The sequence below is a fragment of the Leptosomus discolor genome, chromosome 4, assembly GCF_034619465.1.
Source record: "Leptosomus discolor isolate bLepDis1 chromosome 4, bLepDis1.hap2, whole genome shotgun sequence".
NCBI lineage: Eukaryota > Metazoa > Chordata > Aves > Leptosomiformes > Leptosomidae > Leptosomus > Leptosomus discolor.
This window is the reverse complement of record NC_141394.1, coordinates 32953436-32979978: the sequence shown is the minus strand read 5'-3', so window position 1 is coordinate 32979978 and position 26543 is coordinate 32953436. Positions and strand designations below refer to the sequence as shown.

Here is a 26543-nt window from a genome sequence, read left to right as displayed (position 1 = left end):
AACAGTGAATAGCTAACAAAGAATAAAGATGTTTAACAGAATCAACTTCTGGACTAGTAATGAAATCAGCCCACCAGCAGAATTGATTTGTAAGCCGCATACCAATCAATAACACAAAATATTATTACAACCGTGCCTGTCTCCCACTCACCTGAAAGACTTCTTAACTGAAGCCTGCTATAAGCCTGCATTATTGATTTGCTATACGAAAATGAAATATTACAGATACTCACTTTTACCAAAATAATTCTTGCTAGCTCTTCACAAACAGGCTTTTCTTCATCCTTCTTCAAACCTTCCAATTCAAACAAGGTGTTGTAATTTTCCAGCATTTTTGTCATTATCTTGTTGCAGATCTCCTGTTCTTTTATACCTTCAAATCCAGATGGCACACTAAAATTGGACAGAACACAAAGCTGAGTGTTACAGGCACTCAACATACAAAAGGTCCTGCACAGAGTCTCTGTAACATTTCAGTTGTCACAGGCTGGCTAGCAGGCACAGGAAACTTTGTCTTGGAAAGGAGGATTGTGTCTAAGATGGTAACAACTATCACAGTTTGCCTGCAGTTTTTCTTACTGATATTAAATACTGTATCTGTTGGTCAAACTGTCTACTCCACAGAATCTAGGTAGAGATCTAATTGAGACAATGACCAAACGAGATACCACCAGCTTTGCTAAAAGTCAGGTTCATGACTGCAACACAGATAGCATGAGGCTTTTAAATGCTCTAAACCGTTAATGGGTAGAGTCAGCTTCCTCCAAAAAGTGGTTTGTGATAACCTCAAAGGTACACAAGAGGGACGAGTCAAAAAATTATGAAAACCCACATGCCAAGCAGAACACTAAAAGTAAAAGATAAGCAAGACCTTCACAGCTTCAGGTGACCCCATGCTGTACACGACATTTCTTAATCTAATTTTTGAGTTGCCATTTCTTTTGAAAGTAGACTCATAACTCACGGGGCTATTTAAAACATGGAGATGGAGGCTGCCTTCTGCAGAACAGCCTAAAAGATTCATATAAAAAGAAGTTTCTAACCTCTGCTTTCTGGGAGAACAACCAACTACTTTGGCTACAGAGGAAGGAACCTCTTGCTCTTTTGGAACAGGCCCCTGTGCAGCCAGGAATTGCTTGCCACAGACCTTAAAGGCACACACAAACAAAAAGGCAAGATACTGATTTGGAAGAAGCACTGTATTCCAGTCTATGCACCTTTGCCTTCCTTTTGTGTTTCACACAACTCTGTCATGTGGTAAAAAATGCTTATTACTCACAACAGAGCACACAATTCATTGAAGCATCTAATGATCATCTGCTGGAATGTAAGCTTTCTGATTATTTTATTGGACCTTGGTGTCCAAAATTGACTTAAATTCTGGTTTAATGCAAAAGTAAGATCTCTGAAGAATCTTCTTCAGCATTTAAAATACTTCTCCAATCATCCACTGTTTCCCATTGTACAGTATTTCCAGCACATGCACTCTCCTCTCAACAATCCACAAAGTGGCTGCATGGATGTGAATTTTCTAAGGACCTTATGAAGCGGCAGAGACTGCAGATCAGGAGGTACAGAAAAGGTACACAGGAAAGATTTAAAAAGAAGCAGGGGAGAAAAAAACAGAAACAAAAAAAAGTCTCAAGTATTTTTTGGTTAGGGACAACTAGTGGTTGTACATGAGAAAAACAACCCAAACTCTCAAAAGCTATAAAGTGCCATCTGAGCTATTTCACAGGGATGTAACTTGAAAGTAAACCATCATTTACTATAACCAGCAAATTAAAATTTACAAATAACTATCTACTGTAAAACTGTAACTGCAGTTTATTGGGGTCATACATGCATTTCAACAAGGCAGCTCTGAAAGCAGATGCTCCCAGAAATTTGCCATCAAAAAGTGCCTTCTTGTAGAGGTCGCGTGCTACTGATCCTTCTCAATATTTTTCTCTCTGCAGTACATCTACATGTCAACAGGGAGAGGATTCCAAACACACTGCAGCAGAACGCATCTTTCTAAGCTCCAGAAGAGAATCTTATTCCTGTCATTTCAACATTCAGTACGTGCTAGAGTTGAAGGACCTGAAGTTTAAAGGAATTGGATTATATTTACACTGCAGAACACTGCCAACTGTAAAATGTGTCGGTCTCAGCTGACTGATTTCATTAGTGTGGAACCCGGCCTCAGACTAAATAAAGAAAAAATGGGACAACTTCTATTGACAGATGTGCATTTGTACTTGGGCCAATTCACTTTAAAGAATGTCACATACTCACTAAAAGATAGTAATAGGCCCGAATAAAAGGAAGTGTATGTACGCAATAGCTCCATGCAACCATCCTGATTTAAGGAAACTCCTCATCCCATGGTAAATGATGTGCTCCAGAGTAGGCATTGCGCAGAGCTTGCTTGATAATTCAGGCAAATCCTGACTTACCTTCCTGATGTGTTTCTCCAAAACAGGGTACCACTTAAATAAGCCTGGCATTCCTATGAACCTCATTCCTAGGAAATGGACTGAAAACGTACTAGAATGAGTTCAAGTCAAAATAAAGACTCCAGATAGCTTCAGTGAATAGAACCTAAACCACATCTGCTGGGAACTACAGCCAACACCTCCCTGCTGTCAACAGCTAACACCAAAAAACTCTTCCTGGTTGAAAAGCAGTCCAGCCTATGAAGTTTCCGTAAAGCATGCAAACAGTATTTAATTTCTGCACAATTCCATGGCCTTCTTGCCCTCCCTTCCCCACATTAATTTGTCAGTTAAACGTTATTAAATCAAATCTGTGAAAAGTCCAACATTTTATTCTGAATAATTCTGTACATGTATGGTGAGATGCATAGGCAGAACACAAGGCTAAAGCACATGGCTTTAGTCTTTTATATCACCCCTTTCTGAATGTAACCAAGCAGGGAAGTGTGAATTGTATTATTTTAACGTCAGTGTAACATACTTCATCCATTGCCATCTGTCTGCCACTTAAACAGCCATATTTTACAAAGCTTCTCATTTATTTTTTTCCTTTAATTGCTGGTACTAGACTTCCATCACAGCAAGGACTAATATACTCTTTGAGCTATCCATGGCGACCTTTTCCTTGCAATAATTCTTCAGCTCAGCATATATAAGAAGTCTAGATTATGAGCACGCACCACCCTGCATATTTATACAAGTTAAAACCCATCTGTTACCAAACTGCATGATTCACCAGTCTGACTAGACTTTTCTGAAAATGTGTGTAAAAAAAAAAAAAAAAAAAAGTATCTTACTTTAGCTTTTCTTAGTCTGAAAAGTTGTGGTATCTACAAATACCGCTTCAACTCACTAGAAAAACCCAGTCCTATGAGAAAGTATTCTCTCACACTACCACTTTCACGATCCACACCCTACTCCTTGAAAATCTTTCATATTCTTTTGTGAAGACCTTGTTAAAACTTTACAGTATAACTGTGTTCATAGTCATAGTTCCTTTATGTCCAATTTGCATGTTAATTAGGCATGTTAAGAAGCATTAGGTTAATTTAGAGTTAGATGCACATCTTACTCCAGTTACAAAATCCTCAATGACTTGATCTGCTTATAGCCACGTATGTACAAACTACTTTAGTAGCAGCTCCAGAAACTGCAGCAGAACATCAGCTTCACTACAGAAACACATTTTCTAGAAGGGATAAACCTGTAACTTCTGTGGTCATTTCTAGATGAAAAAATGTTGATGGGTTCAGGTCTATCTTAGAGATTAGAGCTGGAAAACTCCCACTGAGTTCTTGCTGTAGTGTGTGAAGTCATGAACAGGTACATAGCACAGGCAGTGACAGAAGCACATTCTCTAGTGTCCCCCTCTTAGATTCCTCAGGTGCCCTGCCCTTCTCAGAGTGACCTGTGTGCAAAGCACTGCGGCTCCACGTTAAGTAGTTGGAAAAAATGTATTTAAATGAGGCACCAGCATTAACAATATCTGATTCAGTCAAGTAGGGCCAAGGGTAAAAGGTGCATTAGCCCTACAAGTTTTACAGGCTATTAAAGATTGAAATTATTGGTGAAGCCACTTTAGAGCAGAAAAAGTAGTAATTCTCAAAGTTCAAAATTACTTGGGAATACGATGAAGTTGTTAGCCCTTCATTCCAAAATACAACACCCAGCAGTATTTCACACTTCTGCACAATATCCTACCAGCATGTCTGGCCCCTGGCCCACTCACCACAGCTCCATGCTGCTCATGTCCATGCAGTCCTATGCTCACTTGTTCTTCAGGTTCTTCCAGATCACTCTAAGTCAAGAGTGTGTCTCCTTCCATGGGGATGCTCAAGAAAGCTAGTCTCGAACGGGTTAAACCACATCAAAGCCCTGTGTCACAACTCTTACTCAGAACTAATGTGACCTGAGGTCAGATTAACTCACTGTGAAAGAATTACTTAAATTTCAGGTGTTAGTTAAATGAATTTACCTCAGGGACCCTGTAAACAAGCTGTAACAGGCTAAATACAGAGTGGGCTTATGAGACAGCGAATCTCCAGACTCTACTGAGAGTGGTGTAGTAACACACCCAAACATGACTGCAGCCTGCATGAGACAGTCATCACTATAGGGCTCTGTCACTATCCACCACACCTGAGAAACTTGCTTCAAGTGGAAATGAGGGCCAGGCGGACCTCGGATGTAGTCATCTGCCTGTAATGAGCCGGACTGAGATCACTGAACTGATTTCCCCAGGCCACAACTGCTGACAGCTCCCTGTCACAATGGAGAAACAGTGATTTCCATGTGAAACTGTGTGTCTCACTACAAATTCCCAACAGTATTCAACCTCACCCTGTCTGAGATGCAGAATGCATGTTACCATTTCCTTAAGCGTCTTTGCAGAAGTAGCTTGCATGGAAAGACAGCACCGTAATCCTAATTTACAAACCACTGAGGCCAACATGCTCCTCCTTCTCCGACTGCTGTTTGTACAGCATCTTTTGTAGAGCAGCACCACAAAGTCACCAGTCCTAGGGTATCCTGCAAGAAATGAAGGGACTCGGAGGACAGAGAACACTACACAGGTTTTTTGTTTCTCCAGCCCTCGCAAAACATTTCCATCAGTACCTCAGATGCCCCTAAGCCCGTCAACATGCGCGACTGAAGATTTTGAGAGCAGAGCTGCATTAATCTTACGAAGTTACAACTTCAGCCAATCTGCTCTGTCCCTCTAGGCAGATGTTACTGTGTCTATAACAGACGTGATCTCATGGCCACAACTCATCCCTGTACTTCAACTGCTGAAAGCAATTTGTCTTAACACACTGGACTACAAACTGGTGCAGCTGAAAACAGGCACATGTTCCTGTCTGGAGATTCTGCCGCAAGATCAGAGGCTAACAGGTAACTAAAGATACAGCAACACCAACTTGTGGCAGGTGTTTATCTCAGTTTGTGTGACTCATTTACATGCTCTGCATCATGTACAGACTTCTGTCTCACCAGTTTGGACCAAATACAAGGACATAACATCACTACTGAGATTTTACAGGAGTGTCTTAGCTTCTGAGGCACTGGAGAATGCCACAAGGCATCTAACTGTGTACCTTTTAAAATCTGTTCCACATTATTTTCCGTAACATCAGATTTAGGAGCCTAAGTCAACTTGATAATTCCATCTCATAGATGCATAATGCAAAATGCAGGTAACGCAAAGTGGTTAGGGTGATGCTGCCACAAAAACTTTACTGACTGGCTTCATTTACATGCAAAATCTTTTGCTCCAGCAAAAGCCCCATTTTTCAACAGGAAATTACAGTGATAGTAGGCATCTTTGAAAGTGTGATCTACACAAAGGCGGATGAGGGCAGTCCGTAGCCTGACACCCACTCACAAAGTACATCACTCATCTCCAAACATTCCTAAACAGAGGCTCTTCAAAAACGCTCCTTGTGATTGTATTTGAGCTGTATTGTTGAGCTCAAACACCATTTTGTTTTGCACATATTAGGAAAAAGTTCTTCACTAAGAAGGTGGCTGAGAACTGGAACAAGGTCCCCAGGGAAGAAGTCATGGCCCCAAGGCTGTCTGTGTTCCAGAAAGGTTTGGACAACATTCCTGAATACATGGTTTAACTCTTAGGTTGCCTTGTGTGGAGACAGGAGTTGGACCCCATGATCCTCGTGGGCCCCTTCCAACTCAGGATATTCTACAAGCCTATGATTGTAGTTCTTCCTGTGAACTTGCTCCTCCACTTAAATTCTGGGTATATGCTTTATTGCCAATCCTCAATAAAGATCAGAAAAAAGAACATTTTCAACCCAGAGTAGCAACTTATTTTCATGGAGTTTTTTCAACCAAAACAAAACACAAATAAACAAAAAACCCCAAACCAAAACACAGAGCATTTCCTATTGAAATAATCACTATTCCATTCAAGAGATGAAATAGGACATAGCATAACATCTGACACTAGGAAGATCACAAAAGAGAAGCTTTCTCAACTGAAACTTTAAGGGGTGTGAGTTCACTATAAGAACGGAAGACGTGAGATGGAATTCGGCCAGAACAGCCCTCCACTTATGAAGAAAGCAATGCACTTTTAGCAAACTTCAGTTTATTTTACCTATAGGCCATTCAATGGACTCAGATGACAAAGCTGAGTAGACAACAGAAAAGAAACAGGAGAAGGGAACATAACAACGTATCACAGAAAGGCTCAGCAACATAGTCCTTTATGCACTTCCCAAAGAGGAGGCAAGCACTCATAAGCATTTGATATGATTATGGGTGAGAACATTTATGGCCACCTTATATTATGCTTGATGTTTTAAACTTGCATCATAGGGTGTAGCATACTGAATTCTTATGAAAAACAACTCCTTTACCCTGATGGCAAATGCAGTATTTAAAACCTATACATGTTGCATGCTCCGATTTGCAATAATGAATGTTAGAACAACAATTTTCAGTGCTCACTTTGACCCTGAACCTGGACACACATTTTTTTCAAGACCAATGCAGGATTTGGACTGCACTGCCTGAAAACGAAGTCCATTCACATAATGTTTCAAAGGCCAGTATTACTCACTGAGGAGTTCTAGTTCAGCCCCTCTGCTTTCACTTCAGCTTTACATACCAAATCTGTGTAGGCTCCAAGGCTGCTAGAAACCAAGGTAAGACATTCATGCAGAACTTTAGATCGGATTTTAATTCTTACAAATTCAGCAACATACTGGAAATACTTTCGAATCTCTGAAATACCTACGGCTACCCTAAAGGTGATCTACCTTTTCTCCATACCTAATGCCTTCTTGTACAACCCTTCAGGTAACGTCTGTTATGTATTCATCATACAGAAATAACTGCATCTAACTCTAGCATTTTAATTGGATACCTGCTGGTATAAAAAGCTAGCCACTTTTGGGGTGATGAAGCAATCCACCAAAATCCACAGAGATTAGCCCAGTGACAGAAAAGACAACTATTTATGTTCCTATACCTTCATGCTCGTTGTTCCTCAAGGGCTGTATTTCTCTGTATACTTGACCCTTGGCTTGCATCCCAATAAATCTGAACAATCCAAGTCAGAAGAAAACAGTGCACTAAATCTCAAACCATCACATTTCCCTTTTTTGAGTTGTTTGACCTTGCCCTTTACATTTTCCTATATCTTACATCATACTTCATTACAAGGAATGCAAATAGCCATTCTCTCCCCTCTTCTATTCACTAGAAATACAAAACGCATGCGATAACCTTTCATTAGAAAAGCACCAGTGTAGTTTGTCAAACAGCAAGTAAGGAAGCAGGGGAAGCAGCGGATAAGATAAAAAGTAGTAAGGGTTGAAAGTGTAAGAGATGAGATAAATTACAGAGAACATGACGTAGCAAAATAGAATGAGATCAAGAGAATTAAAATGAAGTCTAAATGTCTGGAAAGTGGCCTAACAGTGAGATTCATTCAATTATTAAACAGCTTCAGTAATGGAGTAGGAGATAATATGTTTAAACAGATAAATGTCACTAAAAATACCTTGCAGAAAGTAATCCTTCACTATGAGCAGAAGGCCTTTATCTTCTCTGAGACTGTGCATTAACTACACAGACTCTGATGTTGACTTTAGACATAAGTGTGAATTTCTGACACAAAAATCTCAGATCATCCTGCTTCAGCAGCGTTAACTGCTGACAAGCTGGATACTAGGCCTTCTTTCCTTATCCCCGAGAAACAGCCCATACACTGCTTTGAACAAATAACACAAAGCAAGAGGAGTGTTCGCTTCAACCACCTGCTAATATTCAATTTCTGCAGCTAGTCTCTCTAGGGCTGCCTGTGGCCAGTAGCAGGACAGTCCCTGTCAAGCAGGCTTCAAGCAGCTTTACTCCAGAGCTCTGAATTGCATTCTGAGCATCTCTCTCTGGCTGCTTGGCCAACCAGCTGGCTAAAGTTCAGTGCTGCAAGCTCTTTCCTCTGCCTATCAAATCTTTGTTGATATAGATGGTCACAGTTCCATCAGTTTAAGACTGCATCCATTTACACAGGAGAAAAGGGTACTTGAACTTCATGTGCAGACCATAATCCTTAACTATCTTGAAAAGATCAAGATCTGATGAAACACATAGCTGAATCACCACATGGTGAAACTTAGTTTGAATAAAAATCTACATCCATAATTCTGACATATTTGGGTCTTCTAAGAAACACTTTACCCTTTGTTAAGTGTCAAGCCTTGCTTTCAGTGTCTCTTTTGCTACATGAACATTTATTTCAATGCATGTCACAACTGCAGGGCTGGCTGCATTCATATATAGCCACAAGAGCCCTTGTGTTTTCACCTCCACTGAACTCTGCCTTTCTTAGTTTTCTGCAACAGAATGATGTGATTCTGTTCCTCTTACACTCAGGCCCTGTACCCTACAAAAATTGTTACTCTTTAGCATGCCATCTTAGGAGCAGAGATCAGTTGAGGCAACAACTACCCAGCTTTTAAGAAGTATGCTTTAGTTTAATCTTAGGAATACCAATTGAAATTCCAAACTGCAACACTCTGCATTCTATACCAAAAAGTATGCAGAATTAATTTTAAAATTTTCTTGAATGATGTGATGAGTAAACTAAAAGTTATTCTAATAGCCACTTGGGAGTTTAATTCATAGAGATTTAGCCATTGGACTCAGATTCTTCTAATTTATTTTGTTTGTTCTTAACTCTACTAATAGTTTGATTCATAGAGATTTAGCCATTGGACTCAGATTCTTCTGATTTATTTTGTTTGTTCTAACTCTACTAACACATTTAGACAGAAATTTCCAAACTGCCCATACAAATGTAACCTTTAAAATTGTTTTGCTTTTCCTTGTCAGGAATTTGTGGTATTGTGCTTCCTCTCACATCCACGCATTGCTGCACATACTACTGTCTTTTGAGTTTTCTTTCTTTTGCAGAGGAAGACAATTCTTTTTAAAATACACTTTATCTTTTTGTACCAACACAGAAAATGCTTTAACCCTGACACACACACCGTCATCATCCATGAGCAATACCTTAAGATGAGGCAGCAGTTTAGTCACAAGGACAAGTTTTGGTTTAAATGTCTCATCTCTGCATGTTCTCTCCCTAATCAATGGAAAAAGATATGCTGCTTTAAAAAGGGAGCAGGCAGCACCTAGCCTAGGTAAGTGGAACTGGCTCAATATATTACAAGGAACCTAATCTCTGTTTTCTCTCTTTAAAGAAGTCTACTTCTTTCCACTGGCTACAGAAGAAGCCTAGGGGGATAGTCTCATTAGGAAATTAATCTAATCTAAATCTCATTATGCTACTCAGTATTATTCCAGATCAAAATTTTACAAAGATCAATATAAATCTGACATTTGCTACAAGGAACTCACTTTTTGCTGATATCATGCATCTTTCAAGACTGATGACTGAACTAAACTCCGTATGTGTCTTAGATTTTGGATGCCAGACAGTGGGTGTATTGCAGACCAGACTGGGGTGAAGATGCTAACAGTGCACTCCATCACAGCAGTGACTCAACAGAAACTTTCTCACTCAAGTGTGTTCTTGCACTTGGAAATAACTGTTCTCACTCTGGCTGTGAGGTCCACTAGCATGGACAACATGTTGTCTTCACCACAAGCACCAAGGAACTGGGCTCAATGAAAGAAACCAGTAAAACTAGCGAGTCCAAGTAAGAACTCTCAAGAGACCAGTGGAAACACATGACCTCCAGAGCAGTTTCTGAATATACTAGAAGGATAAAGAGCCCAGAATCATCGGCATCTTAAGGACAGACACCAGATCACAAAGCCAAATTTGCAGACAGTGTGCAGTATCCATCTCTAGAAATTACACAGCACCTCAATGCCGTGTAACACCCATTTTTGACCCATTTTCCCCCAGGGCATCCCTTCTCGAAGTCTTCTGCATAGAAGCATCCATATTACCTGATTGCAAAGGAAGAAAGCTGTATGAGCACAAGTCTCCACGCACTTATACAGCCTGAAGGCCTTTCATTGTTACACTCCTGCTCCACTGTCCACGCAGCAATAGAAAACTGATCAACTGCTCATCAAAATAGCAAGAGGAGACAGGGGAGCAACTCGACTCCCATTCAGCTCAAACAATAGCTTTAGCAATAAAATTTATCACAAAGCCCCAGTCATTGCCTCCTGTTTTGATCACCCTGACAAATTAGCATTCCAAGCTACATTTCTGGCCATCTGCTCCATTACACTCTCCGTCAACATATGGGGAAAAGTGAAAACCTCAACTTACTGAAAGCAGTTTGGTCCAAATACAGTGGCAAGATTGCAAAGGTTCATCTTGTTCTCTACATGATGTTCAGCAACCTTTATCAGGAACTGGCACAGATACTTCAGCAGGCAGTAATGAACATCAGGCAGTTCTTTAAGGAGTTCTTTCAAGTTATGTTCCTTCTGCACGTCATCTCTAGTGTCTAGGAAAAACAAGAGAAGAAAAAACACATGTATATGGTTTTCTGCATTATTGCCAACTTACCTAACATATGTGAGCAAGCAGTGGGATCTAAAATTTAGTCTTGTTTCTGTTCAGAGACACAGAATCCTCCAAATCCCTCCATTTTCCTCAGCCAACCTGCACCTTTCTCCTGTGGCTACCTCGGCCACCACTGGCACTGTTTCACGCTCACCTTTACATTGTAACTGTTTTCCTGAGCAGAATTAGCAGTGAAGCATGTTTATTCCCACACAGTACATGGCTGTATCTGCTTTACCTCCAGCTCTACCAGAGCTCCTGCTTCCACGCTTCTTTTAGATGTTACCTCTGCTTCACAAACCCCATCTCGTACTCAGTTTCAGTTTCCCTCTCCCATGTTTACCCTCAAAAAGAAGAAAGCAAGAAGGGTAAAACAAGGAGGCTCCTGAAATGCAGGTGGTGTTAGCATAACAGTACTCCCTGCGGACACATTTTATGAAAAGCTCAATTTTGTATCTTTTGTCAGAGTGACAACTCTGTACTAAGCCTTAGGCAAGGGGTCCTGCTTATGGAAAAAAGGCTGTTTGAGGCAGTGTTAAACTCCATAGCGAGCCAAAACTTGGCCTTACGTTAAAGAATAGCCTTGTTATACTGTACAATCTTCTAGAATTTAAGTATGGATAAACGTTTCCCATACTGAACTGAGTAACATCGAAGTATGACTAAGGCCAACTGTCTTTCATGCAGGTTTTTGTTGTTTTAGGTTTTTGTTGGGTTTTTTTAATTATTATTTTTATTTCAAAAGCAAACATTGCACGAACTTCACAGATGCTGTGTTTACACAGACTACAAGTTTGGACTCACACAGAGCTTTTACTTAATTGTGTTCTGTTTCTGGAATTGAACTCAAAACCTGCATAATTCTCCTCTCCCCTCTTCCACTCCAAAAACGCTTCCCCAAAAGTAATTTGTATCCACCAAAATCTTGGGTTTACACATTAAAAAAAGCAAAATTTTAAAAACAATTCAGTATTTCCTTCCCTTCACGCCAAAACAGGATGCCTTAACACTTGGAAAGAATTTATTTCTACTCTCATCAAAATGAAATTTCACTGAAACTCTTACATATGCAGAGTTCTTGGGGTTCTGTGCAACAGCATTTTCAGACAGAAGACCTCAGGCCCTAAAGGTTTTCCTCACTGATCTAATTATAAGCAGTGTTCATTAACATGAGGGCAGCTATGCATTTCTAGTACTTTTTTTCTTTATCTATCAGCCTTACATGTTGATGGTGTTAATGCTGCAAGACTGTTCTTGGGTAACTGAGAGATGTACTTTAAGGTTTAAAAATGGTTCTAGTGGTTGGAACGATGTCTTTATTCCACAAAGTCAAAGTGAGCTGACACTAAACACTAACCCTCTGCATTCTCTGTAACAGATTGCCTTGTCGCAAAGTAGCTGCTGGCTTACCAAGAGAATACAAACACCCTCCCTATGCTTAGGGTAACAAGGTTTTTATTCCATTCAGAGGATGTTATGATCCTTATCAAAGCGATTAACCCAGAATTCAATCAAAACCAAACTTTGGTCAGTCTTCAAGACTTGTTTTTAGTCAAGAAGACATAATAAAACAGGCTGCACAGAAACAGTTGCTGCCTCTGCTGTACATCCTGCTACCAGGATGCAGAGGAGAAGATTGTCAGGAAAATGTCCCATGCCTTGTGTTGCAGGAACAAAGAACATTTTACATTTCCCCAACATTTTTGTGAGCAACAAAGGAAAAGCTTTGAACATGGTTGTAAGGCATGTGCAAATGCTTCAGAAGTTTCATCTTTGTTTTTGTTTTTCATTTCCTAGATATATTCCAGGGCTGGATTGCACAGTATTCCAGCGGTAGAGTGCTTTGAAAAGTGGTTAGGTGTGTAAATCACTTCCAGATATTCTTATACAGACTGTTGACTCCTGAGAACTCAACCATTAAGTCGCCATACTATTTCTGTTTTACACCCAGACACCTTTGTGGCTAATAAACAGGATTTATCCCGCATATACTTTAGGAAATAAATGAGTTTTGTACGTACTTCCTTGTCACCTCATACAGCTGAACTTGTGGGATTTCACCTGCTTCCAAGCTTGGGTTTCCTGCCTTACATGACATGCATAATACAGTGCCTGGTGAGAGAAGCCTTTTTAAGTTTTATATGCATAAAGAATTCATTTTTATGTATCTGTTTTGGTATCACAGACTTAATATGAATTCTTTCATGACAGCAGGCCAAAGTTTAAAATGCCAGTCAAATTACAGGGCCAAACATTTCAACCAACTGATTAATTACATCCTTTTCTTCTACAGCTAAGAAATCAGCTCCTTCAGAAAAGTCAAATATAAAATATGCATGAAGGAGATGAAAAAAAAAGATCTTATTTGCTTATTTTTTGCAAGTATTTCTTTCAAATGTCTTTTAGAGATATACAGAATAAAAACTATTATGAATCAGCTTGGTAATAAGAAATCTGATTTATTATTTTTATTTTGGCAGCAAAATTTCAGGATGCTTCTGAAGGCTGTAATAATTGGAATAACAATAAGGAATTTAATTGGATTTGTATTTGCACTGATCAAAGTGGACTGGACAGTCTCTGACTTGATTACTAATTATCTTTTCATGAAGCTTAAAGAAAAGCAAAACACCACTAATTTCCACATAGCCAGAACATTAAAATTCACATCATACTTCCCTTTAGGTAACAAAACAACTAGCACACAGTGTTTTCTACTATAAATTGCCTGCAGTTACGATAAGGAAAGGCAAAGCCACCTCTCAGAAAAAAATGCACCTCTTCCACCACAATCACCCCACCACCTAATTAGGGAATGCCCTTGAGAACTAATTGCCTTTCTGAGCCTCCCACTGGGGCTTTAGATTGACAGGTACTTTTCTGTTTACCTTCCAAACTTGAAATATGCTAATAACCACCACGAAACATTCTGAACACAGGTTTGCACTCTGGCAACAAAGCAAGCTGTTTGGCCGCGTAGCACCAGTCGTATTTGGTCAGTAGGATGTCCCTGTTCATTAACCATGATATATTATGTGGTGTGGATCAACATCAGAGATGCTTATCACTGGGCACAGCCAAACCTTTGTTCATTTCTGTATTTTCAAGAACAGAGACAGATATCAGATCACAAGATCTTGAGAAATTATCCTAATTGAAGGACACAGAGACACTGGACAGCATGAAGCAGCAAACCCCATTTACTGAGCCATGAAATTCCTTGTCCTTGCGAAATGGGAGAAAGAAAATATGGCTTTCCTCTCTCTTCCTTTTCCAGTGAAAGACCAAGGGAAGGAACTCAAGACTTTCTCACAATACAACCAAAAAATAAAACCAATTTATTCTCCTGCTGCTGACACTTAATTAATGGGTTTCAGCTTTATTTTTAAAAATCACTATTACAATTTGTGGTGAATTTAGAGAGTGACATGCATACACAGTAGTCCATGCACTTTGTACATTTTTGAGGACAAATGTACGTCTGCTATCCATAACCGTATTACTTCAAATAAAAAGCTTTTCAACTTACTGGAGAGTAAAAATAGTCTTGAGTCACAACAACCAATTGCTTGGAGTATTCCTCCTCCTTTTGTCCACCTGCTAGACAATTTTTCAATTTGCTTCAAAGTCTGTTGCTAAGGTGTACTCAGCTGGTACTGACCATCAAAGAAACAGTAGAGCATCAGAGCTGTTTATGCTATCATGCACACAAGCATCAAGTGTACCAAAGCCCTGAGCTTATGTATATGCCTAATTTTGCGAAGTACAAGCTGTCCTGAGGAAGTCAAGACTACCCAGTGCAGTCTTTCTTATTCAGTCAGATTACAGAAGGTGGCATGAAGCTAAGCATATGCTTCAATCTCTGCAGCATCCTGAGACGAGACAAATAAGCTCGCCAATGAAGAAAACAGCCAAGTGCCAGATTTTCAAAGGCAATTCAGGAACCTATATTCAAGCCATATTTTCAGATACGCCCAGCTACCAACACACTCATGATTTTCAAGCACAGCACATGAAGCTCTTTTGAAAATTTTGCCCAATACAGCAGAGAAGGAGAAAAGAGTGGGAGAAGAATGAAGGCTAAGGGGAAGGTGCTCTCAAGACAGAGTCAATGGCATTCACTTTATCTTGGGAGCCTGCCAAAAGCCATGTGAAGCAGACGGCATCCCAGCAGACATCTGCAAGAGAAGCCTAGCTAGATCAGCAGCCAGAAAGGGCTTGAAACCAGTGATGACACGGTGGTTTCTGGGCTGAGAACAAAACCAGCAGCCTCTGGCCATGTCTAGGCTCAGCAGCTGGAGGACAGAGAACACAGCGTGACACAGGCAGAGGGCCAAGGAAGACAGGAAGGGCAATGTGGCACCTACTTGTGTGTGACTTGCTACTGAGGGATAAGTCAAGGAAACAACTGAAGAGGACAGGCAGTCTCTCTAAAATGTTAATTAACTAGAAACAGGAGCCTCAACAGTGTAGGAGGCACAGACGCATTTGCAAGGGTGCTTTCAGTCTTACTTAATTTCAGTATACACCCACAGATCACAAGAGGGACATATTTTCCAGTGGTTCATCCTATTTCTGAACATATTGAGTTTCTTTGACATGCTATAGACACGATCTAATTCCCCAATCCATCCCTCTTCATGCTACTCCTTCCCCCTGCAGAGCATGCTGCCTGAACATCACTAAAAATATGGACGCCTGCAGACAGGTGTGTGTAATCGCTTTGCTCATGTCTCAAATTGTCTGACCCCAAATAACTCCGGCCTGGAAGCACTGAAACCATAGCAGCACAGTGCCCTGGCCTAGCTAATTACCTCTGCTGTGAGGCGAGGAAGAGAGTCTAAGGCTCAGTGTCATGCTACCACGTCTGCATAGCTTTCAGCTGCCTTGCATACTACCAGCTTGGAGAGCAGACAGAAGAGCTTGCATCTGTCTGTAGCTATCAACATGCTTTAGGAAGTTAATCTTCGGCACATAGGCAGCAGGTTGTACGTTGCAGTACCACTGTGCCCACTGGGCTGTTGGAGGAATCAAAGCATTTCTCTCCATCTCCGCAATCTACAGGAAGTGAGACTCCAGTCTCTCTCTGCCAAGAAGCAATTTGCTTCAGACACAAACCTACCTGCCCTAGAGGGAAAAGAAAAGGGAAGAAAAAAAAAAAATTTAAAAAAAAAAAAATAAAAAATCACACCTTGTTGCCATCAGTAGCAGAAATGCTGGAAGTCCTCATCATAAGAAGGTTGTCATCACAATCCAACTTGAGACCCCTCACTCTGCATCATTATGGCACTTTGCAGAGCTGTATTTATGCTTCATTCCGACATATTGGGAGCAGAGCACTCACTTCTTTTGCAGCTCTGCTGAGTGTCATCATCTGCATAAGAAATCCAGTTCCAAGAGTTTTTACTGTATAACAAACATCTTCTGATAACACCAAAATGACAATAAAAGCCACCGGAAAAGGTTAAAGTGATGCCACAAGAGCCTGGAGAACCACGGACATCTAGTGAATCTGATGGGCTGCACTGCTGCAGTTACTGTGGTTAGAGGGTCAGCTGTTACCTATTCATTTTCACACTCATTTATTCATTTTCACAGTCACTGTTCAGGTTGAAGTTTGACCTCTAAAATCCCCCAACACAACCTATACTTGTGTTCAAGTTCATGCAACTCAAACAGCTGCTGGCTACTAAGCATTCCCTAAACTGACCTGCTGATCCAGAAGGGAGCTGCTCCTTCCCTTCCACCACCTTCCATTCCTCTCCCTAAAACTAGCAGGGCTGTTCACAGGCACCAAACAGCCAGCCATGGCAGGTTGCCAGCAAGAGGAGGTATGCGAGATAGAACTTGCATCTAGCTGCTGCCCACTGAAAAATATAAATTCCCTAGGATTGGAGCAATGTCAAGAAGCCAGAGTGATCAAATAACATTCAGCTTAATTAGACTGAGTACCAAAGGAAGACAGGAGACCACACTTCACTGTACCCCTGCTGGAAGAGAGAATGCAACAAAACCAAAAAAGAAATTCACATAAGGGAAAAACTTTCTATATGCTAAAAAGGAAAAGTACAATAGCAACGTGTCTTGCTGAAAGCAAGTGACCTGTGAAAGGGTACAAGAGCTGTGCATACAGTTCCTAGTATGTACAAATGTCTTAAGAATCAGTGATCATGATATGAAAGATAAGGAACGAAAAGCCAGAACAAACAAGCTCAAGCCAGGACTGCTATATGAGAGCTGCTGATTTCTTCCAGCTGAGGTTTCTGAAAGAAACTTTCACCACTCTATAAGCACAGCCTGTTTTGCACAGGCAGGCACAGCTCTGCTCTGTAGCGAAGCCTCAGTCACAAAAGAGATTGTGATGGACATTTTTTACCCCAGGACTCCTTGCAAGTAGCAGCCTTCATATTTGTCAGGTGCTCTGAGGAGACCGGCCAACACAAAGATCTCTATCAGTTTGTCCCTGGCCTGCACTTGCTACACGCATCTCTGATCAACATCATTTACAGAGGGAGGCCTTTCTCAGCTCCCACTGCCACTGCCCTTCTCCAAGGGCAGAGAGAGAATGTCAGGACACACTGAACGGCCTTTAAGATATGTTGATATGCTATGTGATGTCTTCTGGTACGGCATAGTCTTGGCGTTATGCTGAATATTTATATAAACAACTCATCAGGATTTGGAGGCAGTGTGCAGAGCTCCGTTTCACATGACATGGCACAGGCTGCAGACAGCATGCCAGACCAGCTGCACGGACTTCCTCAACTACCAGTGGTCAGGTTCTCCCTTTGCATGAAAGGGCAGATTATTTACTCTTTGGTTTGGTAATGAAGACTATGCCCAGAATTAAAAAGGGTTACAAGCTACAGGTAAAATTTTTAATTTGCAGTCCAGCTATTTCTAACTAGAGGAATCACTCCCTAACAATGTTTATAGGAAGTAAAGTGATTGTGTGTTATTCTCAGGCCAAGATCTCAGCTGGCTTAAAAAAATGCTGATACCAATCCCTGAAAATATTCCAAAAGAAATATAACATAATCCTAAAAAAAAACATTTCCCATGCAAAGCTTCAACAGGAGGGAATACAGAGGTTGTAACCGAGCTTGTAATTGCCTTCACTGTAGACATGTATCAAGAGCAAAGTGGCTCCGGATTCAAAGTTATGTTTTAATAACCTGTTGACTCAGAAACAGCTTGACCTACTTTCTTCATAGTTTACAAAAAGAACACCCAGGCACGCACTCTTTTGGTACCATTTTGCAACAAATACCCTTGTACATACTTTGATAAGTGAACAGATAACTCCTCCAATCCTGCATAGCTGGTTGATCATTTAACTGTGAACAAATGCCCATCTACCACTTAAGCTGATCTGAATCTGGTGAAAGTCATTGCTGCCTTTCATAGCAACTCGTTTATGCTGTATTTTCTAGGGCACGAAAAAACCCTGTTTTCTTCAAACTTTACAAAAGCCTTCCCCTTGCCGTAACAGTCAGTAAGTTTTTTTTTTCCTAATCAAAATTGTAATGGGACTATAACTGGAGCTTATTGAGCAATACAGGCAAACTCGGCTATGAAGACACGTCACAGTTGGACTGACTTTTGAAGAATCAGGTTTATAAGTTATACCAGTAACTTTTTTTTTGAAACAAAAAAAGCTTAGTGGGTAAATCTGCTAAGCAAGGATATCTACCTCATTTCCATAGAAAGTACTGACGGGATTTTGCATTTCCTGTAGGAAGCAGGGACGAATCAAAGTTTCCACAACAGCACTGTTCACAAAGTACACCCGTAGTTCCTTGTGCAATACACCAACATGACCTTTGTGGGGACAGGGATGTAGAACAGCAAAGGTGCACCTTAAACAAAATTTCCACTTAAACGCTGATTTATGAGAAATAAGCTGTATTTAATTAAGTTCTGAGTCAGACCTGGCGAAATCCAAAAGACCCAGAAGAAAGCACAGCAATGACCAGAAAAAAGGGACTTTCTAAAACAACAGCACCTTCCTACACAACACTTCCTGAACCCCATCCTTGGGCCTCAGACAAGTTTACTGAATGAGGAAGGTATTTCACACAGCGCACAATTGACTACAGCTGAAACGCCTGCACTCAAGGGAAGGCAGAAAGCTCTTCTCCAGTTCACCCTCAACAGTCTGTACAGCCCCAAACAGGAAAGAAAGAAAAGATATGGTTGTGTCCTCCCTCCTCCAGGCAATGGCTAAATTTCATCCCTACTGCAGGCAAGAAAAGTGGAAGGGAGACCTCAGGACAAGAATGTCAGAACTTCGCACCATCTTCCACTAGGGGTGCACGTCAGAGCACATACTGCTTCTCTGCATCTAGCATGACATTTACCTGCTTTACCGTAAAGAGCACATCTCTAGTAACATTAACCTCCTCACTTTTCAACTTCTTGGGAAGATGGCAAAAAGATGCATCGACTGCCGGCAGCAACAGAAAAGAACTGCCACTGACCCACATGGTCAAGGAACAGGGCTAACCACCACGTGTTCCACATAACACCACCACGGACTGGCTGATACAGAGGAATTAGATCAAGAAATCCTTTGACATACAGCTATGCAAGTTTCAACTTTCCAAAGCAGAAGTGATGTTCTTTCTTATGGTTTATCCACCACTTGAAGCAGGGGGTTGGTGGGAAGAAAGAAAAAAGAAGTCTTCCTAGTTGTGTGCTATGACAGGGAGGAAAATGTAAAGTCTGCTGTTACTTGCAAACTGCCTCATTTTTTGATTGGCAACCACATTACCTAGTCAGAAGTAAAAACTTAAAGACAACATATGCTTTGAGCCTGATGGATATTCAAATTGATCAGCAGGTGAAGCTGTTGTAACTTCTCAGAGTTCATTAGAATGAAATTGCCAGAAATCACCCTAGCAAAACAGAAACAAATCTGTATCCTAAAGAGACTGCAGTTATTGTCGACAACCTTGCTCAAAGAAACCAGCTGATCATTTCAGTTTATATTCAGCAGATATAACTGCCTTAGAAAATCATAAATAGTTCAGACTTTACCAAACACATAAGAAACAATTTTTTGTCTCTTGTAACAGAATTGCATGTCTGTGAGCACTCCGGGAGCAGGTGAGAGCTACAGTCAAAGGAAATGCACAGCAAAGTAGATAAACTAAGAAACAAAGAGCATTGGCTATGCTGACTGCATAACCCGATTATCCAGACAGAAAGCGCATTGAAGGGTGGAGATGCTACCTCTCACTTACCCTGGTAAAGCTGAATGAACCTGGGATGTAAGGCAGACGTGATAATCCCATCCGGCAACTCTCTCAAAAATAATTTCAACAGACTGGCTGCTGAGTACACATCACCATCTTTAACAAGTTCCACCTCTTCTCCACGCTCGTATTGCAGACGCAACTGTTCTACCATTTTCATGCTGCCGTTCACCCTGAAGAGGCCTTCCTGCGTCATACCTGTAATTATATGTTGCATGTAAGATTGATCTGAACGAAGACATCCCAGTGATATGATGAAACAGACTTTCTAGTGTGAATAACACACTTGTAGCAATACAAAAGAAGGTAATTAATACAACACAGGTGGGTTTTTTTTTTTAAATACTGTTTTCCCTCCAGAAACTCCCTCTAGTCAAGTAATTGGATTACGATAATTAACAAATACTAGTGACCAGATCTTGAGGCCTGGGATAATCTTTGAGAACCCACAAAACTCAGTGGCATTGCTGTAACCTCACACCATGCAGAAATCAATCTGCCACATTTTCCATCAGTTTATTTCAACAGAAAAGCATCCAGATTCTACAAAACAGTTGTATGTTTCACTTTTGTTGTTCACTTTCGCAAGTAGCCTGTCACCTTGGGTGGGACTCTGCCAAATTCCCATATATGACTACTTCCAGCTACACGTTTTAGGGTAACAGCTTCTTACCTGAGACCGTCATGAAGCAAAAACATTTGAATACATGCCCTTTGCAACAGTAACTCCATAATGAGCACTGCAACCTTAGGCTAGCAGAAAATCTCAGTGAGCAAATGTGTATTTTGGACAGCACAAAGCCCCAAGTACTTCACAATGAAAAAGAAAAGGCATCAATCACTTCAGGCCAGACACCCCACACCCAGCGAAGGAGATGCAGAAAGAAGGTTTCCAGAGAGGAAGTGAGATGAATCATACTGTATCAAACATCACTTTGCAGGCATATGCTGAGATTCAAAACCTTCAGTAAAGTGTCTAAAACTGGACTCAGTAAATTAGTTTTTCTCTAGAACACTTTCACCACAAAAAAATCTGCATTTTCTAATACTATGCATATAGACCTGCTTATTCTTCTTCAGAAACTTAACACTGAAAGGATCAAAATATATGTGGTTTTCATCAGTTCAGAACAGACGTCATGAAACAGCAGTCTGACAGAACACTTCCAATTCAAGAAATCAATACCAATGCAGCAGTTTGTAGAAAGAAATAATCTCTTTTATTGGATCAGAAGATAAACTGATCAAGTAAGGGAAAAAAAAAAAAAGGACATGCACTCATTTTACTTGACTAATAAAAGATACTGCTTACAGATCTTGTATCCCTGTATTAACAAGTAAATGCATTCTTATGTGGCATGCTGTACTGCCATCTTGGGGGCAGCAGAAGACACCACATCTCAATAACGATTTTAATTCCTGCAGCATTAAGTGAGCAACGGACACAGTCCCCGTGCAGATAAAACTTCCTTTCCTCTTCCTCAGTCACTTACAGAAATAAAGAGAGGCTAGAACATACTGGTAACCGTAATCAGATACTACTAAATTCAGCGTAGGAAAACTTGGCTTCATCTATAAATTTGAAAAGAGGCAGCTTAATGCAAACTTTGTTCAAAGATGTAGCTGCCCACCAGTCAGCTCAGCTTTCTCAAATGGGCAGTCAGTTCCTGATGAGCTAGAAGAGAGACTCTGAAATGGTCTGGCTTTAAAAAAACCCTACAATGTCTATTACATCTTTGCAGGATAGGAACTGTAAGACAATACTGAACAAACAGTAACCATGATTCACAGAACACACCTCCAAAGGGTTTGGATTCATACCTGGGCCTCCGTTAAAAATGTCTTCACAGTTAACTTCACTACCGATTCACAAAACAAACCTAAGGCAAGCACAGGACATCCATTTCAAGAACTTCCCATGTAAGAGGGCATCTTTGAATCTTGCTTGCACTTTTGAGAAAGAGAACGGATTGTATCTTTATTGAGGCTGTATAATCACCTTGGCATTCAGAAGCCTGGCAAATCTTGCCGTAGAGTAGGGAACTCTGCTTTTTTAGTCCATATTTGGGACACAGTCATGTGGGATTCAGATCTTTTCATGGAACACAAGAGTACAGCCCACAACTTGCAGTCAAGAGTGTTTGTCAGCATCTGGTTTTGATTCAACCCTAAATGATGCAAAAAGTTCTTCCAACTTTGCTCTTTCAGTGTTTAGCAGACCACTTTAAGGCAAGTTGAAGCAGATCAAGCAAGATGCTGCTGTGCAAAGGTAGGATCATATTTTAAATTTGCACTGTACCTCAGTCCAAGCTAACTTTCAAGCCATGTTTGCATCTATCAGCTTCTGAGGGTCTATCAAGATCCAGACATGGAATCTAAAGCTCTGCAATTGGATTATCATTGTTCAGTAGCTAAAAGAAAAACCTTAGGGTAAAACCAGATGCCGCTTCTTACAAGATGAAATTACCTCCACCAAATCTTTTCCATTGAACAACTGCCACAGAATACATCTGTGCATCAGTGGTGCTCTAGATTTCTGCGAAGAGATGTATTTCAACAACAGGAACTAAAGTTCCATTAAACAAATACAAAGAGAAGCTAAAAATTGGACACCTACTTCCTTGAGGGGATTAATAATAATTGGAATCTATCTGAAAACCTGTAAGAACATGTATTCCTATTCAGTAATGTTCTCTGATGGAGTGTGTGTGTGCACGTGAGTATCTCCGTACAGATACTTATGTCTTCTCACTGTCGGAGAGCACTGTAGACAAATGTTTTGCAACTAGCAACTAGAAAAGGACACAAACCTTCGCAACTAAAATTCATTCCATTTATAAGCTGAACAGCTTGTTTATGAGAGTGTACTGCTTCATAACACTGTAGCTTACCTTTATAAACAACCTATTAAAAAGTAAGTTCAGCATCTAGGCAGAAAAAAAAAAAAGGAGTAAACCACACACAGTAATATTCTTTGCCTGTGGTTAGTGCCACAACCTTATTTAGCCCCTGTACCACAAACAAGACAGATCCCTCCCTTTGAAGAGTCTTACATAAAGAGTGCTACTAAACAAAAGTGACTCCATTAAGCTTACCATGCTGGCTGAGGTACTCGACTATATTCCACACAACTATTGGGATGCCGTTCTTGCTCAGTCCCTGCTGCTGGAGCTCCAGAAGACTCACACCAAACACCTTTGGACAGGTTGTGTCCCTCTGCTTGCTCAGTGGAAGTGCAGCTATCTTTTTCATGTCCTCCTTCAATCTCACAGCCGATTTGCTTTGCTTAAAGGAGCAGAGGGAAGAAAATGTGCATTAGTCACATTTGCTGCAGAAGGCTGCATAGTCACAACATAAGCACATTCATCGAAACCGGCTTCTATGCTCCACAATAAGGTTTTGGTCCTGCTTCCTTTTAATCCACAGGAAAATCTCTGTGAAGTAAGAAAATAAAAATGAACAGAGAAAAAGACAACAGGAAGAGCGTAAGTAGTCTGTAGTTAAGATAAGGAAGCAAGACACACTTTTGTATGCAAGTTTGTTACTAGAGTAACAAGTAATTGGGAATCACAGGAGACTGCTGCTGTAACTCATGCAGTTCACATGGGTTACAAAAACAATTGGACAAACATGTACATGAAAAATCCCAATATGCCACCATTAGTTCAGGTTGACTACAGGATGCCTGTTAGAGTCCGAAAAGGGTTCACTGCACCCTTCTTCCAGAGGCTGTTCCCTAGGGATTCATTTTGGCCACTGTCAGATGAGATGGATCCTTGTGAAAGATTTTATGTTATGTTTAGTATCTGCTAAGTCCGAAATTTAATTACCGAGGTTTGAGGGTTAGAAAGGGACCATGTAATCTAATCACACATAATAAAGGGGGTGAAAAAAACTCTCCACAATAAACCCTTAATTGCATACGTCCCATAGGTTCTTCTGGAGGCATAACATTCTCACAAGTTTTGAGTTGCAGTGACAGAGAAAACATGAGAGGACAGCCAATAAAACCCAAGGGAATAACATAATATAGGATTGATTTATGGGCTCAATAACAGACAGAAAACTAAATCAGCATACAGTGTTGCATGTTCGGAAAGAGAATTCACAGCACAGCAGCAGTATCCCCCACCACAGCTGTGATTTCCACACACACCTAATCAGTATTTCACTAATACGGACAAGCACAGTACAACCCGGAAAACCTCACTCAAAAAACCAACAACAAAAAAGTAAATTTTTCTATTGATTAATTTCCTCATGTTTATGACATCACACTGCAAGAACCTGGGGCCACTGCTACCATGGAGTTTAACCTATTTGTTTAAGAAGTCCACCACTAGTGTGATGCTTAAAAATGAACTTATTCCTGCTGTGTTTTATTAACTAACAGGTAGTAAAAACCTTACACATAGAGAATACTGTACAGTAATGCAAAGAAATGCTCAGACTCTTGCCAATCTGTCTTGACTGCATTAAGGCAGATTTTAGCAAGGCATACAAATTTTACTTTAAACAAATCCTTGAAATCTCTTCATTTCTGAGGTGGTATTTTTAATTCAGTCCGTAAGCAACACGAACATCTGCATTGGTGCTGCTATTAAGTATGACCGTCCTTCCTTCAGATATAAAATTATCCGGCAGTTCACTCACTTTGCTGTGGTTTTTCCATTAAATATGGTTATTTGGAGCACATGTGTGCTCTACAGTCCCAGGCTGATCTTTACGAAAGATGTTGCTTGTATAAATATCATAAATTTGTTTTATTATTTGGGAAACAGAATTGCAATATATAAATAAAACCAGCATGATTGTGACCACCTTATAAATATTTACAATACACAGAACATGCATAAGTTTTTGAACTAAAATTTGACTTGACTTACTAAACTGCCACATCTCTTGTAAAAACAGATGTTCTCATTCAGGATTAAACTAATAATACACTATTTTCACTCCAGGCAGACACACGCCAAGGCAAAAATCATGTTCAGAAGACAGCATAAATCCTTTGAGCAGTTTCTGAGCAGCTGTGATGCTCAGAGAGCTTTTCCAATTAAGGCCTCCAATTAGCCTCACAATCGTGCTCAGTTACAGGTTTCCAGCCTGTTTCCGTTTCAGCATTTGAAAACCTGACTCATGGAGCTGGATTTACTTGGGGAAACTCACGATTTAAATTTGCAAAAGAACGAAGAGACATTTCCCATGTCCACAGGAAAAGCAGAGGAAATTTTTGAGCTTGTTTCAGGATCTGGAAAGGATGCGCTAACTAGGAACAAAATGTTACGCAAAGTTATCCAAAATACACATCTAACCAAAATAAAAATTAAATCAGCCCCTCAAAATAGCTCCAAAACAAAGAGTTCAATGTTGTATGATCTTAAAGATAAAAGATCTGATTTTACACAGGGAAAATTTGTGCAAATATTAATGCAACTGTTACTGATCACCAAGACTGGAAAAAGCAACTTAATCGTCTCTGCACGATACTGCCGCAAAGTGCCGCCCAGACAACATGACCGGAGTTGAGAAAGGCTATTTATATGCCGCAGGGACGCAGTTTTTCAGCTCATCCAACAACCTCAACACAAGGAAAGATGCAAGGCAGTGGCTCGCTGGCTTAAAAAATTGAGAGAGAGGAGGAGAAAAAAACAAAGGCAGCCTGAAATCGCCTTTATAAATCTTCACCTTTCCCAAAGGAGCGGCAGCTGCCGAGAAGGGAGAAAGAGAGCGCTCGGGACGAGGAGAAGGCGCGGGGCCCAGGCCGGTCTCCCTCCCCCCCACCCCGCAAGGGACCCCGGCGGAGGGCGGGAGGGAGGCGGCAGCCAGCCGCTCCCCACGGCCCGGCCGCGCTCCGCAGCCGCTCCCCCGGAGCGCCGCCCCGTCCCCGTCCTCCCGGCCCGGCCGCCCAGCCCCTACTCACGCATATGGCCAGCGCCCCAGCCCCCATGCTGGCCGGCGGCTGGGCCGGCTCCCGCAGCCCGCCCCAGGAACCCCCCTTCGCTCGACCCGGCGGCCCCTCAAGGCGGGATGCTCGGCCCCAGGGTGCCGCCCGCCCTGCCGGCCCGCCCCCGCGGCCTGCGGGGGGAGCGGGGCCTGCCCCCGGCCCCTCCCGCGAGAGGGCTCGGCCGGGAGGGCTCTCCCTCACGAAGGTTCCCCAGGTCATGGCGGACGAGGGGCAGGCCCCGCGGGGGCCCTGGGCGGCCCCCACCCCGGCATCACGGCGACCCCAAGCCAGGCACCCGGCAGCTGCTGCTTGGTGCCGAGCGGGAAGAGGGGCCACTCCGCCTGTGTCAA

The 26543-nt window shown here is 41.3% G+C and overlaps 1 protein-coding gene across 1 annotated transcript in view; it reads right to left on the bottom strand.

Moving 5' to 3' along the window:
- FAM13A (family with sequence similarity 13 member A) overlaps nucleotides 1-26196 on the bottom strand; it is a 131886-nt gene extending 105690 nt beyond the window's left edge. The window contains exons 1-5 of the mRNA XM_086464422.1: nucleotides 26170-26196; nucleotides 23342-23531; nucleotides 20235-20444; nucleotides 10750-10930; nucleotides 234-393 (exon numbers count right to left, since the gene is read on the bottom strand). Of these exons, the coding sequence (XP_086320548.1) occupies nucleotides 234-393; nucleotides 10750-10930; nucleotides 20235-20444; nucleotides 23342-23531; nucleotides 26170-26196 (768 nt within the window). The remainder of the gene's footprint in view (nucleotides 1-233; nucleotides 394-10749; nucleotides 10931-20234; nucleotides 20445-23341; nucleotides 23532-26169) is intronic.
- Between the last annotated feature and the right edge of the window lie 347 nt (nucleotides 26197-26543).